Source organism: Ranitomeya variabilis, chromosome 1 (genome assembly GCF_051348905.1).
Source record: "Ranitomeya variabilis isolate aRanVar5 chromosome 1, aRanVar5.hap1, whole genome shotgun sequence".
Lineage (NCBI taxonomy): Eukaryota > Metazoa > Chordata > Amphibia > Anura > Dendrobatidae > Ranitomeya > Ranitomeya variabilis.
This window is the reverse complement of record NC_135232.1, coordinates 1,093,378,672-1,093,400,225: the sequence shown is the minus strand read 5'-3', so window position 1 is coordinate 1,093,400,225 and position 21,554 is coordinate 1,093,378,672. Positions and strand designations below refer to the sequence as shown.

Sequence of the window (21,554 nt, the reverse complement as noted above, 5' to 3'; positions counted from 1 at the left end):
GATAGGACCGCCGCCCACTGGACTTAAAATCTCAGAAAGTAGAGAGGTTTAAATGCTAAAAACACAGGTTCTCCTGAATCTTTTCTCACAAAACTATATATCATTTTGCTCAGCTCCTCGTGCTCTATAACATGGGGCCTTCAGATTGCACTACATTTTCTTTGTGTCAAGATCCCTTTAAATACATCTGAGCATGACAGAGATGGGTCATGTATCACGTCTACAGCATACAGCTCAGCGGTCGGTGCCGTCAGCGTCTGAGGCCATATTGTTGGCCCGTCATGCAGTGCTCCTCAGATTGTGTCTTTGTCGGGGGTAGGAGTGATGTGACTGTAGACATGGCAGATTTGGGCTGATAAACGCCTGTCGCCTGTAGTCCTTCTTCTCTTCTACACTTTGCTCTTTTTTCCTTACAAGGTCTGGTATTTAGAGGGAATCGTCCTTCCTTGCATTTTTAGCTCGTGTGACTTAGCAATGGAACATTGTTTTGTGTGAAGTCTATGGCCATGAAATATTCATGGTGTCTACCTCATAGCCCAGGGCCCTCAAGCATCCATCGTGTTTCCTCAGCCTGTGCACAGAAAAATACAATTCTTTTTTACCTCTCCCCTGCTTAGCTTTATAGATCGTGAGCTCTTTTGGTCACCTCACCATTTGCCTATTTATTTCCAGGAGGTCCTTTTACAATGACTGGCAGTTCTGCCATTTCTTCATATCAAAAACACTACCTGACATTGTACCGAGGGCAAAATGTCGTCTATGTTTATGCGTCAGATTGTGAAGGTGTCTGATAGTCGCCCTCACGATCTGTAAGAAATCGGTGCAATCGCTACGATCAACCTGATTGTTGGAGAAAGGGCATAAAAGAATAAACTGTCTTGGTTACCCATAGCAACCTATTACCGAGCAGCTTTCATGTCTTGTAGTACACTTGGAAAATGAAAGCTGTGCTGCGATTGGTTGCTATGGGATATAAATACTGTTTTTTCTGTTATTTTAGTCAGTTTTTATAACGTTGTCCCATCTAGCCAGTGGGCACACAAAAAAACTATTCATCTAAGGGCTCGTTCAGACTGCCGTATTTTACGTGTATGTGCATAATAGTATACGGGCATCGTACGGACCAATGCTAATCAGTAGCGTAGTTTGCTTGAGCTCTTTTTTTTTTTTTTTTTTTTACACAGCATGTCAAATATCATATAAAATCAATAAAAAGGTCATGGCAACTATTTTTTTTTTTTTTACAAAATTTATTGTAATAATAGCCAACTGTACTTGCCTTTTTTTTGTGTTTTTTTTTAAATTTGTTGCTGTATAAAATGGATGCCGTACAGATCTGAGGATCACACGGAGGATAATACAGGTGAAAAATGGACAATTTTTCGCTCGTCTGAACCGGGCCTATAACAGATTTATCAAAATTGTCTAAAAAAAAAAAAAAAAACCCCAGTTTTCTTAACCGTAGCAACCAAAAAATCACGGCGCAGGTTTTATTTTACCACAGCTAATTCACTGAACTCTGGTTGCTATGGACAGTAAAGATGGTTTTTCTTTAGACCATTTTGATAAATGAGGACCCAATATTGGGGACCCTTCGGCCATTTTGTGTGGCAAAGGGCAGGAGAGGAAGTTTTGACGACCATGTTGGACTATAGAAGGATGGCCTTAAGGCATGGTAGCCTTAAAGAGGACCTGCCACCATATCAAAGGCCCCGATTCATCAAGACCGGTCAATTTCAAACCGGTCTTGATAAGGGGACAGGGTGCAACGTGTCTGACGAGTGCTGTGCGCACCTTGCCACAAATCATGTAGCGAATGCCGCCGTTCATCAGATTCATGCCACACCCCGTCCAGCCCCCAATTCCGCCACTTTGCTGGAGGTGGGTGAAAATTGCGTGAGACTGCAAAAATTTTGTGATCTTTTAAAGCTTTTTTACATTAGAATTCTGGCATAAAATCTTTGATGAATTGGACCCAAGATGTCCAGGTTTTGCTCATATTTGATTATAGCTGCTCCCCAGAGTATTCTGTGTTTTTATGTTTTATTTAAGTTCACCATACGTTTCCAGAGAAATGAACCTTTTTTGTTGAGGGCTAATTTTTATGGTCTTTACCAAAAGGGGCGATGGTCACAGGATTCATTGGCCACTTTTGACCTATTGTAAGTTCCTCTTAAAATGGTTTCTAGATGGTTCCCAATCCCTTCAGACCCTACCCTGCTAGTAAAGGCTGTTCATTAAGATTTCTGAACATTAGACCGGTTTCTCATATATATGTTTCACAGTCCAGGTTCGGACCGCGATGTACAGACTGTCCACCGTCCTCCTGACCCAAATTCAACAGTCTCATAGGCCTGTATAAAGCTGCTGAGATAGCATCAGAAGACCTGCCGTCAGTCCGTACATCTGGGTCCAGACTTGGACCATAAAACATGAATGTGTGAAACCAGTCTTAAGGCCTTATACAAATAAGATAACAGTCTGCCAAACCTGCCCATTTCAGTGGGATTGGGTGACTAATGTGTATGGTGGCCTCCTGACTCTCTCCCCACAGATGACATCGGAGACGAGAATGATTGGGTTGTTGGATCTTCAACGGCCGATCCCTTTGTTTGGCCGCGAGATAGGCCTCTCAAAGGGGAGTCTGAAGATCGTGTAAAGGCGGCTTTTAGGCTCACAACTTTCTCACCCTCATATGTATATGTTTATTGCTATAGGGAGGCAGATGCTTAAAGCACTTGGGAGGACTCATGCACCATTTTTCCCTAATAATTGATGACTGGACAGTTCGGCTGCCAGATGTGTATACTCACAGCTCCAAGTATCATGGTAATAACATGGTTTGTAATATCTTGGCTAAATTGAGTCTTAGAATTGTTTTTCGGATGATTTTTGCCTTTCTACATTAGGCACAGTGGCTTCATACACCCCATAGACTTCATGTCATTGCACCATTTCCCTCGTGGTTGAGTTGCGGCTCTCCTACACAACCCCCGTAGTGTTCCTGTGAGACAATGAATGGCCACATTTGGTCCTCGGCTCTGTTTCAGCCCAGGAGCTGGGATGAATAGACCCTTTGAGTCCACACTTTGGCTAATGCGGGAATACCCTAAATCTAGACTGAAATACACCAGATTGAGCTCTCCCGCCAGGCCACAAAGCAGGTGGACGTGCTGTCTGCTCCTGTGTTTTTCCACTGGTGATTGACAAAAGTGAACAGTGTGAATAATGCATTGTGTGTGGGGACTGTGGGCCATAATTACGCACATCTTTCCTTTACGTTATTGTACATAGCTGCCCCTAAAGTCTCCGGCCCCCCATGTAACACACCACCTCGTCCCGGTATAACTCAGCAACCAGTGTTTGTAGACTCTGCGCTCATGAGTGTCTGTCGTCTCCTTTATTGTCTGCTCTGTAGTATGTTATATAACAGCTGTTTTATGGAGGGATTCCCTGCAACAAGCCCGAGCCGCACTGACGGTGCCCCCATAATATTCATAAATTATAGTACTGGGATGGTCAGATTATTAGAGGAGGCAAGGACTGCTGACGGACGTTTTCTTACCATCCAACATATTGTGACTATTTGTGGTAAAAAATTATGGATTCACTTTATACACATAGAAAATATGGCTGACATATGCCTGGATTACATGTGTACTTTGTCTACGGTACATGTTTCATAAACGTAATTTTCTTGACCAAAAATGTTTGTTGTGTCTTTTGCAGCGGTCTTTCACTTTCTTATTCCTTTTTATGGGTGGAAAACTTCTGCAAAAGTGCTGAAGGAATTGACACGCTGCGATTCTCAAATTAAGACAGGAAAAAAAAACAAGCGTGTGCCCGGGGTTTCTGAAATCTCATAGCCATTGCTGTTACTGTAAAAAGCAGCTTTAATTTGCATAAAAAATACTGCAAAAACTCTGCCCTTGGCACCTTGACACATGCGCAGAATTACGCATCCTTGTGGGATGTTCCGTTTTGACCATACGCGTCCCTTTTTTGAACATCTGTGTACATTTTTTTTAAATCAGCGTGCTATCCATGTGTGTGTGCATGATCCGTGTGCTACCGTGTGTATGTGTGCGTCATCTGTGTGTCATCCGTGTGCTACCCGTGTGTGCGTTATCTGTGTGCTACTGTGTGTCATCTGTGTGCTTCCTGTGTGCTATGTGTATGTACATGTGCGTCATACGTATGCGTGTGTGCATCATACGTGTGCTACTCGTGTGTATGTGTTCGTTATCCGTGTGCTATCTGTGTGTATGTGTGTCTCATCGGTGTACTATCTGTGTGTATGTGTGTGTCATCTGTGTGCTACCCGTGTGTATGTGTGTGTCATCGATGTTCTATCTGTGTGTATTTGTGCGTCCTCCGTGTGCTATCCGTGTGTGTGTGTCATACGTATGCATGTGTGCGTCATGCGTGAGCTATCCGTGTGTATGTGTGCGTTATCCGTGTGTATGTGTGTCATCCATGTGCTACCTGTGTGCTATCCGTATGTATGTGTGAGTCATCCGTATGTATGTGTGCGTAATTTGTGTGCTATCCATGTGTCATCCGTGTGCTACCTGTGTGATATCCGTGTGTATGTGTGCGTCATATGTGTACTATCCATGTGTGCGTCATACGCATTCATATGTGCGTCATACGTGTGCTACTCGTGTGTATGTGTGGCATCCGTGTGCTATCCGTGTGTGTACATCATCCGTTTGTATGTGTCATCCATGTGCTATCTGTGTGTATGTGTGCGTTATCCGTGTGCTATGTGTGTGTGTGTGTCATATGTATGCATGTGTGTCATGCGTGTGCTATCCGTGTGTGTGCGTTATCCGTATGCTATCCGTGTGTGTGTCATCCATGTGCTACCTGTGTGCTATCTGTGTGTATGTGTGTCATACGTATGCATGTGTGCGTCATCCGTGTGTATGTGTGCGTCATCCGTGTGCTACCTGTATATGTGTACTTCATCCGAGTGCTGTCCGGTGTGTATGTGTGCGTCATCCGTGTGTATGTGTGCGTCATCCGTGTGCTACCTGTATATGTGTACTTCATCCGAGTGCTGTCCGGTGTGTATGTGTGCGTCATCCGTGTGTATGTGTGCGTCATCCGTGTGCTACCTGTATATGTGTACTTCATCCGAGTGCTGTCCCGTGTGTATGTGTGCGTCATCCGAGTGCTGTCCGGTGTGTATGTGTGCGTCATCCGTGTGCTACCTGTATATGTGTACTTCATCCGAGTGCTGTCCCGTGTGTATGTGTGCGTCATCCGTGTGCTACCTGTATATGTGTACTTCATCCGAGTGCTGTCCGGTGTGTATGTGTGCGTCATCCGTGTGCTACCTGTATATGTGTACTTCATCCGAGTGCTGTCCGGTGTGTATGTGTGCGTCATCCGTGTGCTACCTGTATATGTGTACTTCATCCGAGTGCTGTCCCGTGTGTATGTGTGCGTCATCCGTGTGCTACCTGTATATGTGTACTTCATCCGAGTGCTGTCCGGTGTGTATGTGTGCGTCATCCGTGTGCTACCTGTGTATGTGTACTTCATCCGAGTGCTGTCCCGTGTGTATGTGTGAAAAATGCAGAAAGAATTGACATGTAGCTGATGTGAAACTGCTTCAAATCTGCAAGGAAGAAATCATCATCGTGTTCACGAAACCTCAGGAATCTTTCAGTTTGCTGGGACAGTAAGGGTATGTGCACACGTTGCAGATTCCATTCTGGATTTTTCCGCGCGGATTCTGAAAAATCCACAGGTAAAACGCCCTGCGTTTTACCTTCGGATTTACCACGGATTTTATGCGGAATTCACCTGCGTTTTTACACCTGTGGATTTCTATAAAGGAATAGGTGTAAAACGCTGCGGAATCGGCACAAAGAATTGACATGCTGCGGAAAATAAACCGCAGCGTTTCCGCGCTGAATTTTCCGCATCATGGGCACTGCGGATTTGGATTTCCATAGGTTTACATGGTACTGTACGCATGGAAAACTGCTGCGAATCCGCAGGGCCAAATCCGCAACGTGTGCACATAGCCTAAAATTCTGCATTTTTCACGCAAAAAAGCGCAGGAAAAATGCTGCACAAGCACAGCTTGTGAACATGTCCTTTGGGCATAAAGCCAGAAGAAGCTGCTGAGCCGTTGTTTGAAACTGCATTAAAAATGATAATAGATGAGACCCAAGTGTTAAAAAAAACATGGAGTCAACCATATGTGTTTTTTGGCTGCGGCACGACTGCACCTTCAGGCCTATTCCGGCAAAGAGCACCAGAATATGGACACCTTCGCTTCATTTAAGAAAGTTATTCCACTCTTATTTTGCATGTGATTTTAGTGTCGAAAGTTCTGACTATTTTAGCCTTTAAAGACCAAATTCATTATCACTATTTTTTTTCTCTATTTTTTTTTTTTTTTTTTGGGGGGGGGGGGGGTGATGTTTGAGTCTCTGATGCTGGCGCCATGATCGGGTCATGTAACCGCATTCCTACTAGACGTGTCCAGCCTTGCTCCACTCACTTGTACTGAGCGGGACTTAACAAGTCTAGTCGGCACGTGACCACATCATGTATGCAAATTGCACATTTGTGGTCACACACCCGCCCACTCCCGACACTGAAGAAAGCGGACTTGAGCCCCGAGCCTGGACAATCCCTTTACATGCCAGCTACTGATGAGCTATCTGCCATCTCCTAGAGCACGATGGGCTAATAGATTCATCTATGACTCTTTAATTTGCTCCCCTCAAATTTGGGAAACTTATTTGTCCAATGCATCTTAATGTCAGATGAATTGGGAAAATGTAAATCAGCAGATCCAAAGCTGAAGCTGCCGTGGGCGCAGAGGCGGCAGTCGTGCCCAATCCTCGGCACCGGGAGATGAGTCAGTGAAGGGCATGCTGCCGCCTCTGCTCACTTCACTTGTTTCTGGATTATTTGCCTGGGTAGTTTTGCAGAATTTCAGCTGTTTGCTTCTTGCTTGGTTGCTTTAAATGTGCAATAAAAACATTTTGTTTCCAGAGGGACAGAGAGATGAATATTTAATGGCGGGATGATCGGCGCTGTGTATCTGCTGGGGGGGGGGGGGGGTTCACCATCTTTGGTTAGGAGAGGCGTTGGGTTGGACAGTACCAGCGGCCGGAGGCTCAGTAACTCCGGTAGATGCCAGTGTGTGGAAATGAGCTCAAGCTTTATTACCAAAAAAGAAGAGAGAGCGAGAATTCTGAGTTCTGCCCCATTAACCTTTTGGCTGCCACACTGGACAGCTGGCTGGTGTTGGCAGAAGCTCTGAAGGTAGCAGGTGGGCCATTAATGGTGGCATCAGCCCTGGTAGAACTGTTCATGCGCAATCCCAGAGAGTTACGGGCTTTTCTTGGCGCAGCTTTTTGTTTGCTCATTTTATTTCCATAAAACTTATTATGATGGTGGAAATAGACCCTGATGATTACTCTGACTTACTGTACCTGCCCCCCCCCAAATGACGATGCGCAGCAGGTACAGTTACTAGTCGATAAGCCATAATCCAACCATAGGATGTACATTAGTAGAACTATTTAGACTATAAAGATTTTTGTATCTGTCCAGAAGCTGGACGCCCCTTGGTGACCCTTTTTGTACCTTCTGGTTAGCCCCCACCTATCCACCAGTGTGGTAATTTTGAAAAGCCAGCCTTTGGAAGGAATATTAAAAGAAACATAGAAGCCGTGCTTACCCCCATAATTTGCCCTCCTCTCTAGCTGCGACAATCCGACCTTCACCACTGGACTGGAGCAGATGACATCTCAACCACCAGTCACCAAACTCAGCAACCCATCAGTAGCTTCAGCGGTAAGGAGACTGGTGATCGGGACGTCATCTCCTCTGTAGACCCTTGAGTGGCAGTGACGGCGCGGAGGCAGATTCCGGTGGTGTAAGCACCCCTTTGTTTCTTTTTATCAGCATCCCTGATGTAAAAAAAAATAGCAATAAAGAGGTTTTTGATGATTTATCCCACTGAAGTGAATGGGAACTGAGCTGCAGAACCCGAGCGTGATCACTACACAGTGTATGGAGCTGAGCTGTCTCTCTGTTCTGGTAGGTGGGAGTGCCAAGTGTCCGACCCCCATATTCTGCTATTAATGGCCTTTCCTATGGATAGGTTATCTATATAAAAGTCCTGGACTGACTCTGTAATTGAGTTATCTCGGATAAGAAGGAGTCAAATGTGGATATTTGAAGTGATAGCAAAATTCCATGATACCGTGTTACAGAAATAAAGGCCAGTGTCATGTCCATATAGAATGTATAGGATTCATCGGCGTGTTTTATACTGGGGCATGCTTAGCTTGGTGCTTGTGAGTGCTCTCCCATATGTTGCGGGGCACATGCTGTTTTGGTCCCGGTAAGTAAATATGGATGCTTGTGCTTCTGTGGCCATTCACCTTGAGCTGTCCTTCTGCCATGGTTGGCTCAGCGGCAGCGCTCCTCCCTCCGCTGTCGCTCTGCAGCCAGCACTGCTCCACCGCTGCTGCTGGTACATGGACCTGTGCTCTGTATGGAATCAGCTCATTCATTGTGCATCATAGCGTCCGCACACAATACAGAGGTTCCGTGAGGTTCCTCTAATCTGGTGCCCAGTAATCCAGAAAAAAGACAATGACAGTAGAATTTCACAGCTACGGCTGCATTATGTGGGACGGCAAGGGCAAAAGTATACAGCCTGCAAGCAAAAAGGGACCAGAAAACATTGCTGCTTGCCGTGAGAACAGCGCCACACTTACTCAAAGGTTATGTATGGTACTGCAGGTCAGATTCATTCACTTCAGTGGTGCCGAGCTGCAGTACCAGACACAACCTTAGGACAAGTGTGGTGCTGATTTTAGCCATGTTTTCTGATTTCAAACAACCCCCCCCCCCCCTGCTGCTTTTCAGTGATTGATCAGTGTGTAGTCAGTGAGTGATCAGTAAGTCGTTAGTGATTGATCAGTGTGTCGTCAGTGAGTGATCAGAGTGTCATCAGCGAGTCGTCAGTGATTGATCAGTATATCATCAGCAATTGTTTAGTGTCGTCAGTGATTGATTAGTGTCGTCAGTGATTGATTAGTGTCGTCAGTGATTGATTAGTGTCGTCAGTGATTGATCAGTGTGTCGGTGATTAATCAGTGTCATCGGTGATTGATCAGAGTGTCGCCGGTGATTGATCAGAGTGTCGCCAGTGATTGATCAGAGTGTCGCCAGTGATTGATCAGAGTGTCGTCAGTGATTGATCAGAGTGTCGTCAGTTTTTATCATCAGTTTCTTACATTTTTATTTTGCATATAAAAAGATTTCTGGAGAATCTCTTATCAAACAAGCACGAGACATCATCCGAGTGCTGTCGGATTTTTTTCCCGGCCCACTAGATTTTCATTGGCGAGGTTGAACCGTGACTAATGTGACATTAAATTAAAGCCCTTGTTCTCCTCCTTTTCATATAAACATAATTGAAATAATTGAAGGGGTCCCCACTCTATACATGCTCCGCTCCCCACCTCCACTCTCCTGATACAAAGACTACCTTGTAAGAGCGGCTCTTCTTCTGGAAGGTTTTTATTTTTTAAGTTTTTACCTATCTGTAGGATAAAAGAAAACCTTCCAAATAACTGGGGAAGTCCGAGCGCTGGGACTCTCACAATGTCTAGAACATGGAGCAGAGGTGGGATGTGCGCACCCATGCTTCATTATATAGTGATGTTTTGGGGATCTGTCCTAGAAGTCGTGTCCAGAGATCGGATAGTTATGTCTTATCCATAGGATGGGGACAAACTCGGCACAAGTTTAATCTTTTCTTGAAAAATATATATACAGACAATAATAATGTCTCCGAAACTCATGGGTTAGCTATTTGCATATGTGATCAGTAGAAAAAAGGCTAATATATGGCAAGCAATGGCAGAAATCTAAAGCCGTATCACCGAAACAGAATATCTAAATAATATATAAATCAAATCATAATGTAAAATACGGTCAAATGTGCAATGATCCGAGCGATGGAGTATGTAAAGCCCACCACACAGTGAGTGACGCCAAATAAACCTAAGTAGGAAAGGAGCAGCAATGTTCTGGATCAAAAGATGGTGAAAAAAGACCACAGGGTAAGGTTCGCAATGTGTTTCGCCACAAAAAGTGGCTTCTTCAGGGGCCTGTGATGTGTTGTCGCTTATATTACAACTCTTTAATGTATGGAGTTCAGCCATGACAGAATGTGTATGCCTAAAGGGAATCTCTTAACAAGCGTTTTGTATAGGGGCTAAGACTCTGATTCCTGCAACGTGTCACTTACTAGGCTGTGTGTTGCTGTTTTAATAAAAATAATTGCTTTATCAGTAGGAGATTATCACCGTCGGTGTCTTGTGCCTTCTAGTCCATTGCTCTTTGTAACCCTGCCCCTATCACAGATTGGTAGCATTCTTTGTACACTGTTCGTAGGCACAAAGCTACCAATCGGGCGAAGTTATGCAGAGCTCAGCATTCAGAGAACATAAAGCAGTGATTTTATCAAAATTTCAGCAAGCAGCGCATTAAGTGACACTTCACTGGAATCAGGGTCTCTGCGTCTACATCAGGTTGATTGGCAAAAATCTGCCGACGGATTTCCTTTAATACATTGCATAGTAAATAGAAACCATTATACGGAGATGAGGAAATTAGATTGAATGCTGGTGGGAGTAGGGAGCATTATTAATCTTTGTACAGCGCTGCGGCTTATGTTGCCGCCAGCCCCGTTATCTTCTTACTATGTCGTATGTCACAGCACTGTGTTATTATGTTGACCTTCATTTCCAAATGACTCATTAATGGCTTGTAATTAGACGGCTGTGATTGCTCAGGGGCTGATGTGGGCACTGCCCGGCCGGGCTCTGGGTGCACAGTATATGGAGCGCTGACTTGTAATCTTCCACTACAATGCCCCTCTGTACTACGTGCAGCCGAGTGGCGCTCACCGCAGACTTAATAAGGATAATCTGATTATCTTTCTTTGAAATTCGATTCCAGCTCAGAAATTGTTGCCTTCAAGTTCGATTTAACTTTTCCACTCAGCGGCAGCTCCTTAAATAAGGCTTTTGGGCTTTATATAGTGCACGTCTTTTACGCTCACACCATATACTGTCCCCTGGGAAGCACAGCTATGGCGCGGAATATATCTGCGTCATGACTCTGTGGCGGATCCATTCCAAAACAGATTCCGTTCATTCCATTCCATTGAGATTTCTGCCTGTTTTTTTTCACATGGACGCTTATCTGACCTGCCCTACCCAGCAGACGTATGTGAAATGCACTGGTGTGAACTGCGCCTAAGATAACAGAAGCGCATAAAAAATCATCTGTATTTCGCCCTCAAAAAATGGATGATTTATGGTCGTCTGTTTCTCATCTATATCTGTTTTTGAGATCCATTTGATTCATCTATGAGATCTGATTTTTTTTTTTTTTACATCCCAAATTTAAAAAAATAATAAAGGCCTAGTACTGATTTCTATGTAATCTTTGCAATTAATCTATTAAAAACTGATGCTGTAGAGATGGTGTCTTTATGGCACCTGTTTTTTGCAAGTCCTTTGACGCATTAGATGGCTGTTGGCCGAACGATGGTTTGGTTGATCGCTCAACCGACAGTCATCTCGGCCAACTCTTCCCTACACAGGTACGCTCACCACTTGACCAGTGCTTATGGGTTCTCTATGAAAAAGCAGTCAGCTGACATTTCAGCCTCCGGTTTATCTCAGAGAGAAAAATATGATTTGGTAGTCCAAAATATTATATATTTTAATTATAAATATATGCGCGATCAAAGTCTTCCCCGACAATCAAACACTTCCAGATCTCATGTCATGGTAGTCAGTGTGGAATAGGGTGGCAGAGGAGAGCACTGTGAAATGAGATCTGGAAGATTTTATAATGATACATAACTCTGTTGTATCTCTGCACAGTAGCTGCAGAGATCAGTGAGAAGAGGAGGGCGTGTTCTTTTCTCCCCTGCCGCCTGCTTATGATTGGTCAACCTCATGCAGGGGAAGAAGTACACGCCCCCAGAGACAATTGTCTCGTAATGCCCAGAGCTATAACATAAATTATAACCAAAATTTTACAAGCTAATATATTTGCAACAGAGAGGAGAAATTTAAAAATAGAAACTACCTTTTATTCAGCTCTGATGCCACTATTTTAAGATGTGGCCAAATTAATATGTACAAGCTGATGAAAGGCCCCCTTCAAAGTTAAACAAAATACTTGAAACAGCTCTATCCCTTATTAATACACTTCAGTTATCACAGTTTCTTCACTTCCAGCCTTTTGCTTGAGTCGGCACATAATCAGCGTGTAAGAAGAAGGCACAGGGCCAAAAATGAAGCTGTTAAATCTGGGGCATATCTGACTATCATGGCACATGTAATAATAATTAGTATTCTAAGGCCAGTTTGGCTAATGTCCAACCTTTACACTACGACAAACTCGGGACCGGCCACGGGTCTCCTGACTCGTTAACATATGAGACTGTTAAATGTGCGGTCAGTCCGGACATATAGACTCAGACCATGAATGTCAGATGTGTGAAACCGGTTCAACAAGTACTATTTTTAATCCCATTTTAATGGTGTAATCTAATCTTAGACGTTTATGACATTGCTTACTGTAAATGCTTGATGCCAAATTACCTGGAAAAAGTGGACTTTAACTGCGCTGCTAGATTGCCAAAATTATGGATCCGAAGACCAGAGGTTAATGAAAGTGGTTTACTGTCAATGCGTTTCAAAGTCAAACAGATTCCTTCTTCAGGAGGACCACATGTAAGTTTTTTTGTCGGTTTGACTTGGACATTGACAAAAAACCACTTTCATTAACCTCTGGCATTCTGATCCATGCTTTTGGCAATTGAACAGCGCAGTTAAAGTCCACTTCTTCCCGGTAATTTGGCAAGTTGTGGATAGTGTAGCGGCTGATATTTTCACACTATGCAGTGGTTGTCTACACACAGCCCCACCAGGTGAGCATACAGCTACATGTTTACCTACTCTGCATGATCTGGATCAGATCCTATTTGCTCTTTATGTTCTCCTAAGCTTCATAAATGCTTGATAAGTTGTCAGTCCCACCATGGGAACCCACCCAGTGCCGTGGCCACTGCAAGGGAATAAAAATGGCTGCGTATTCTTGGCTGTGAGAGTTTTTAAAACGGCCTACAATATCCACAAGTCAAGCTTATCATTTTTTGTTTTAGAATATTTTTGTTGTTTTAATTTTAACCATTTTCTTTTTATATAAAAACTATGTGGTTTAGAAGAGTGCTAGACAACAAGACCGTCGGGGACAGACCTGTCAAGTGAACCAAATCATCCAATTCTTTTATTTAGGATTCAGGAGGATCGTGAATGGGTACAACGCCATCCTATTTTCCCCTTTCCTCTATGTCCCCCTAAGAACTAAGAAACCGGAATCCAATATCCGACATATCCATATTAAATTAAAGGAAATACCAAATTCTCCAAAAATCTAGCAGGGCGCCATTCTAGATAAAGCAAGTTCTTCCCTTTTGATTCATTTTGGTATTTTTCAGCCTATAGTAATGAGATCCTGACATGGTGCTTCCTCCCTGTTATAAATAGCCGTTCGTACATACGCCATATGTTTAAGGGAGGGTTTTTCCACAGGATTTATTTCGCTGTATGTATATTTTAACCAGTCCGACAATTTATTTTCTGGTAGTCAGAGGCCTGCATTGAAACCTCGCTATAAAGTAGAATATTTTTTTTTCATTACCTACTAGATAGATAGGAAGAAAAGATGTCTGCATTATTTATATTCTCTACTGTAAAACATTGATGGCTTTATCAGCTGCTGACTGGCATTGTACTACATACCACCAGTCCGAAATACCACATTACGTGCGATCTAAATTATACTTGGAGGTGGCAAAATATTAATACAGATCTGATCTGCTGTTCTCTTGTAGGATCGTAGCCGAATGTACGACAGCTTGAATATGCACTCGTTGGAAAACTCCCTCATTGAAATAATGAGAGCCGAACATGATCCCTTAAAAGGTGAGTAGACGTGGCGTCAATTGTGGCATGGTGTTGTTGTCCGTGGCTCACATGTTAATATGTTGTCAGGGTTCTTATCGATTACACACACTCAGACTCCTCTAAATGGTGATCATGATATAAGGTCCTGGGCAGGAGAAATCGAGGAAAAATAGGGAGTAACGTAAGGGATAGAGATGAGCAAACCCGAACTGTAAAGTTCAGGGTTCGTACCGGACACTTGTTGTCCGGTGCTGTGGACTTCTCCCTGAGGTTCGTTTTACGGTACGGGAGTCCGGAGAGAGATCTCCAAAGTTCTGGTTTCCATTAATTTCTAGAGGATTCAGGTTCAAATTCGAGTACAGTTCTAGTACCCGATTCGAACTTTGGACTAACGTTTGGTGGAACCCAACGGACCCCAACTTCCATGGCTCAACCCTAGTAAGGGGTTGTCTATGATGAGACAAACTGATTTTTTTTTAATTAGAGGCAAGTATGATTCAAGTAGGTTGGCTCTCTCACAATTCCCTACTCTCAATCTGTGGCCGAGGTTGCTAAAGTGGTCTGACAGTAGAACATGACTGTTCAAACCAAGCAGAACAATTCAGTGCGCCTTCCCACTTACTTGTTTTCCATCCACCCTTTCTCTGGCTCTATAAAGTCAGAGCTATCAATAAAGGAAGAGGAGTGTGGAGATGGATGGAAATCAAGTAGGTAGGAAGGTACACTGAACTGTTCGGCCACGCCAAGTGTGACCTCGTGCTTGGTTTGAACAGTCATTTTGTGCTTAAACTCAATTTGAACCTTTACGTACCCTGACATTTTTCACCACATACAAGTTTTTTTTCTGTAGAAGAAATTTCAGGTCTGTAAGTGACTTCACCTAATTCCACATCTTATCTATTTCCTGTGGTTGAAACCTCGGACATCCATGTTTTGGTTTATAATGACACATATTCACTAGGCTGTGTTATATGAAATGATTCAGGGTCCAAGGATGGAGTGCAATGTCAGAACCAGCCACCAAATCAATGGGGTTATTGGCCTATATACGGCTGTTGAGATCGGGACTCGCGACTGGTCCGGACTCAGACCGTGAATGTGTGAAGCTGACCGGAGGAGAGGGGTTAACATGAGGAAGCAACTCATTTCGGGAAATAATTCCTATAACATTAATTCTTATATAATGTGCTAATTACTCTACTCAAGCAGAATAGTCAAACTGTGGCAAGGAGGCCTGGCAGAATTGAAACCATGCGTATCCATTTCCCATATCGTATTTATGGATGAATTTGTCAAAAAACTTTAATGAAAGAATAACTTGGTTTATAAATACCCTTCCCAGTGCAGACAATACCGAATAACAAATATAGAAGGTCTTAAAACCATAACCTAGCAATTCCCTATACTTATCTGCTGTCCCTACCTGGAAGTGGAGGTTGGCACCCTATTAGATACGATCATTTGGCGCCCCCACTCCGCGACGGCTGTCCCCGACTAGCCCTGATAAATTCTACTTTTCTATAGGTGAGAAAACAATAAGCAGTATAAAGAGATGAAGGGATAGTGCTTATTATAAGAAATAGGTAATTGTAAAATTTTTGACCCCCATCCACAGAGTACTGGTTTCTCAAAAAAATCCTATAAGGCCCATATATCCTAGATGTCTGTTATGGTACCTTCACATCTAATCAAGATCAGTACACCACGGGTCATATAGCCAGTCAAGTAACCTGGTTCAAACAGAAATCAACCGTCCACCATGATTCCTCTAGGGACACGTAGATATACAATTAATGGACATTGATGGATAATTAAAAGGGTGTTATCCCAAGGCTTAGCTTCCAGCTTCGAAGCGTTTCCCCGTCCATGTGGTTCATCAGGAGGCACAATATGGAACCAACTCTAGATGCCTATCAACAAAGACATCTGGCGCGTGCTCACTATATCGCTCCAGGAAACTATATGCTGGAGCGCCTGTTGAATCTCTTGAAACATGAAGTGCTGCTACATCCATCTTGGCAGCGCAGGAGGCGGCTTGTATTCCAGGCTGGAATGCAGGGCGTATTTCCAGGTATCCGCTCCATCCTTTTCATCTTTAAGTTTGATCTTTGATCCCATACTACCGCGCCATTTGGGAATAGGCTTGGATTTGTGGACATGCATAGTAAACTAGTTTAGAAGAGGCTACAATAATATAACACCCGATGCATTTTGGGAAAAAGGGTATGTTTCCAATGGTCGACCGTGATTGGTCCTTTGACTCCATTTTGGATTATTTAAACCGGCCCCTTATAGGTTTAGACAGGTCTGTCTTCTCATCGTGACACCTCCTATCTATCAAGCTGGTTCCATATTGTGCCTCCTGATGAACCGCATGGACGGGGAAACGCGTCGAGGCTGGAAGCTAAGTCTTGGGATAACACCCTTTTAATTATCCATCAATGTCCATTAATTGTATATCTTTGTGTCCCTAGAGGAATCATGGTGGACGGTTGATTTCTGTTTGAACCAGGTTACTTGACTGGCTATATGACCCCTCTCATTAGGTGTACTGATCTTGTTTAGATGTGAAGGTACCATATTAGACATCTAGGATATATGGGCCTTATAGGATTTTTTTGAGAAACCAGTACTCTGTGGATGGGGGTCAAAAATTTTACAGTGACCTATTTCTTATAATAAGCACTATCCCATCATCTCTTTATACTGCTTATTGTTTTCCCACCTATAGAAAAGTAGGATTTATCAGGGCTAGTCGGGGTCAGCCGCCGCGGAGTGGGGGCGCCAAATAATCGTATCTAATAGGGTGCCAACCTCCACTGCCAGGTAGGGACAGCAGATAAGTATTGGGAATTGCTAGGTTATTGTATTAAGACCTTCTATATTTGTTATTTGGTATTGTCTGCACTGGGAAGGGTATTTTTAAACCAAGTTCTTCTTTCATTAAAGTTTTTGACTTTTAAAGGGATTACATGTTACACAGATCTAATGTACGACCCTACATTGTGGCTTATGCTGTATATGGAAACCACTACAAAGGTAGACATTGCCTACCAATAATGTGACCCTTGTAATATTATTGTGCTAAGTTCATAAACGTCATTAATATTCACTAAGAGCAAGATCAATATTCCACCTCCAGGTGTGTAGAGGTCTAAGATGCTTATAGGGAACCTGACAGCTGATACATGCTGCTCGATCCAAGGGCAGCATGTATCAGACAATGGCTGTATGATTTCAGCCATGTCTATTTGACAAAGAAATGCTGCAGCATTTCAGAAAAAAGCATACTTTATAAGTGGCTTCTCTCCACCCTCTTCCCTTGAGTGACAGGTCTCTCCCTGTGTACGTGTCCAACTCCTCTCCTGTGCAGTTTGCTTTCCAGCCGCTTTTACCACCATCCCGACATTAGATTTATCCATACGTCCTAGTTGGGAAGAACTTCCCGACCTTGGACATATGGATACATCCTGCCGATGTATCGCCGCGGGGCATTCAGCAAATCTGATAGCTGACACCCGTCTCTTACTGCATTGCTATGCTTTATAACAGCGATCAGACTGCAAACAGTGAAAGTCCCATAAAGGGATTAAGTAGTAAAGCTAAAAAAAAATTGGTGTCGCTGCATCCATAACGACCCGACCTATAAAACTGTCACAGTAGTTAACACTGTAAAAAAATTAAAAAGAGGCAAAAAAACAATACTTTATGATACAGCTGAATAAAAAGTGGAATAAAGCGGCATCAGAAAGACAAATGTAAGTACAAATTGTATCTCTGAAAACATCATCTTGTCCCTCAAAAGAAAGCCGCCATACAGCTCCATCAGCGGAAAAATAAAAAAGTTATAGCTCTCAGATTATAGCGATACAAAAGTAATTATTTTTGCTATAAAATATTTTTATTGTGCAAAAGCGTCTAAACATAAAAAAATATAAATGTGGAATCGCTGTAATCGTATTGACTCAAAGAATAAAACTTCCTAATTAATTTTACCATTCGCGGAATTGCTGTTTTTTGTTCATTCTGCCTCCCAAAAATCCGAATAGAAAGCGATGAAAAAATGTCATGTGCCCAAAAATGGTACCGATAAAATTGTCAACTCGTCCCGCAAAAAACAAGTGAATTCTTCACTCTCAAATCCAAATTTCTCTCATTTAGTGTCCACATGTTTAGCTTTTCTTTAGCGATGAGAGCCTGCCTAATTTACGGGCTCTGTGTCTCCCGAAGCTCAAGCTGGGCATAATCTACTTAGCACTACAACATACTTAGCACTAAAATAGTAGATTTGCAATTTTCACACAGCAACTACTACTTTTTTCTGGAAAATACCCATGGAGTCAAAATCATCATTAAACTTGTAGATAAATTCCCAAAGGGGTATAATTTCAAAAACGGGGTCACTTGAGGAGGGGTTCTGCTCTTCTAGCACTTAGGGGCTCTGTATATGGAGTCTGCAAACTATTCTTGGAAAATCTGCACTCCAGGATGCAAATAGTGCTCTGTCTCTCCCAACAGCAGTAACCTACAGCCACATATGGGGTGTTGACACATTCAGTAGAAATCGTGTGACAAATTTTGATGCTATTTTTACCCATTTCCTCTTGTGAAAATGTAAAATATGGGGCTAAACCAACATTTTTGTGGTAAAAAAATGCTTTTTTTTCACTGCCCAATGGTATAACATTCTGTGACCCACCTGTGTTGTCAATATGATCATCTGCAATCCTAGATGAATTAATTGAGATGTGTAGTTTGTAAAATGGGGTCACTTATGGGGGAGTTCTGCTGTTCTGGCACCTCAGGGGCTCTCCCAGTTGGTCATGGCACCCGCAAACTATAATAGTAAAATCTGCACTAAATTGTGGCGCTCCTTCCCTTCAGAGTTTTGCACTATGTCTCAAAAGTGTTTCCCGTTTACATGTAGAGTATTGGCGCACTCAGGAGAAATTGCATAACAGAGTCCATTTTTTCCTATTAGCCCTTTAAAAAAAAAATTGGGGGCTTAGACAACATTTTAGTGGTAAAAATGTAATTATTCTTTCTTTACCGCAATGGTATACATTTCTGTGATGCACATGTGGTGTCAACAAGCACCCCTAGATGAATTCATTGGAGTGTAGTCTGTAAAATTACGTCACTTATGGGTGGTTTCTGCTGTTCTGGCTCCTCAGGGCTTCTGCCAATGTGTACCACAATAGATTATAAGGTCTATTTTTGCCTGTTACCCTTGTGAAAATGAAAAATTTGAGGTAAAAACATTATTGAGAGGAAAAATTTATTTTTTTCATTTTCGCAGTTCAACATTATAAACTTCTGTGAAGAAGTGCGCACAACAGATCTAGATAAATTCCCTGAGGGGTCTATTTTCCAAAATGGTGTCACTTGAGGGGGGTTTCCAGTGTGTAGGCACATCAGGAGCTCTCCAAACGCGACATGGCATCCGCTCTCGATTCCAGACATTTTTGTGATCAAAAAGTCAAATGGTGCGCCTTCCCTTCCAAGCCCTGTTGTGCACAACAGTAGTTTCCCCCCACATATGGGATATAGGCATAGTCAGGAGAAATTGCACAACACATTTTGGGGTCAATTTTCTCCTGTTACCCTTGTGAAAATAAACAATTTTGTGGCTAAAATAAATTTTTGGTGAAAAAAGTAAAATGTTAATTTTTTTCCTTCCACATTGCATTAATTCCTGTGAAGCACCCGAAGGGTTAATAAACTTGAATGTGGTTTTTGGGGGTGAAGTTTTTAGAATGGTGTCTCTTTTTGGTATTTACTGTCATATAGGCCCTTCAAATTCACCTCAAATATGATGTGGTCCCTAAAATAATGGTTTTGTAAACTTTGTTGGAAAAATGAGAAATTTATGATAAATGTTTAACCCTTCTAACTACCTAACATAAAAAGAATGTTTAAAAAATGATGCAGCTGTAAAGTAGACATGTGGGAAATGTTATTTATTACCTATTTTGTGTGAAATGACTCTGGTTTAAGGGCATAAAAATGAAAAGTTTGAAAATTGCGAAATTGTCAAAATTTTTGACAAATTTTTACAAGTCGTTTTGAACAAATCTCACCACTAAAATGAAGTACAATATGTCAGGAGAAAACCGTCTCGGAATCGGTGGGATCCGTTGAAGCGTTCCAGAGTTATTACCTCATAAAGTGACACTTGTCAGAATTGTAAAATTTGGTCTGGTCAGGAAGGTGAAAACAGGCTTGGGGTTGAAGTGGTTAAAGTGTTTTTCTGTGAAACGCCACAGCGCATTAGATAAACATACATGGCTGAAATCATACAGACAGTGGCTAATATGTGCTGTCCGTGGATCGGACAGCATGTACACCTGTCGGGTTCCCTTTAAAGGGAGTCTGTTAGCACAAAATAGCTGTCAGAACAAGCACAGGCACTCCGTGTACATATGGCGTGGCCAAACAGTTCAGTGCACGATCCCATCTACTTGTTTTCCATCTATTTTCTGGCTTTTGTAAAGCCAGAGCATGTAAGAGGAAGGTGGAAATAGATGGAAAACAAGTACCAAATTCTTCGGACTATAAGACGCACAATTTTCCCACTATCGCCAAAGGCTGAATTCGCACTGTAAGACGGATCCACATTTGACACATTACATTTTTTTCCCTATTTTCCTCTTGAACATTTGGGGTGCGTCTTATAGTCTGGAAAAATAAAGTAAATGTGAAGATGGACTGAACTGCTTGACTACGCCAACGGAGCACTGAACGTCTGTACTTGGGTTTAACAGACATTTTGCGCTGACTGAGTCCCTATTATGAATTGAGGTCATATAATACACTCATTCTTCATCTTAGGTATGATTGGGTGTTGGGGTCTTAGATTAAGGATATCCACTCTGCATGCTCCTAAAACTACACCAACATGCTGTGCCCAATGGCGGCATGATTTTGCCGGTAAAACCGGAGCATCACCTACATACTCCAGCTGTTGACCATATGGGTGTTGTTTTGGCCCCATGTTTCTGTTGTAGCATGGCCTTCTACATGAGTAAATGTACGATGCATGCCACTTTAGTGCCCCTCCATGTACGAAAACTTTCCTCAGGATCAGTGCCTTTGGCTTGCTCTTGGTTGTTGATGTTGGTACCCCACCATTGAATAGTCTGCTAGTTTTGGAGAATCTAAGGAGAAGCATTTTCATAAATGCTAACATTTACATGCCGCTGGCCAGCACTGTATTTCTGGGAATGTGTATATGTGTATACTCCTAGGCACATTCTTCTGCTGGAAGAAAGCAAGCCTTTGTGTTTAGTAATAACTCTCCTCTCCTCGGAATAATCAAAATAAGCTTGGACAGTGCATCTTGTGTGCTGTGGCGCAGCAGAACCGGGGAGAAAGTGCCTGGAATGTGAGGCACGTGGTTCACAGGGCGCTCCTATGACTAAGCATCTTGTCTATGTGTATGTTTTGGCACACACAGAAAACGCTTGTATTTTAGTACACCCTGTGCCCTCCCCCGTCCACGCTAGCGTATCA

The 21,554-nt window shown here is 42.7% G+C and overlaps 1 protein-coding gene across 4 annotated transcripts in view; it reads left to right on the top strand.

Annotated features, from left to right (window-relative positions):
* The window catches only part of CPEB2 (cytoplasmic polyadenylation element binding protein 2), a 97,112-nt gene that overhangs the window by 23,226 nt on the left and 52,332 nt on the right, over positions 1-21,554 (top strand). For all 4 annotated transcript variants that reach the window (XM_077280033.1, XM_077280031.1, XM_077280032.1 and 1 more), the window contains exon 3: positions 13,970-14,060. In XM_077280033.1, coding sequence (XP_077136148.1) covers positions 13,970-14,060 — 91 coding nt within the window. The remainder of the gene's footprint in view (positions 1-13,969; positions 14,061-21,554) is intronic.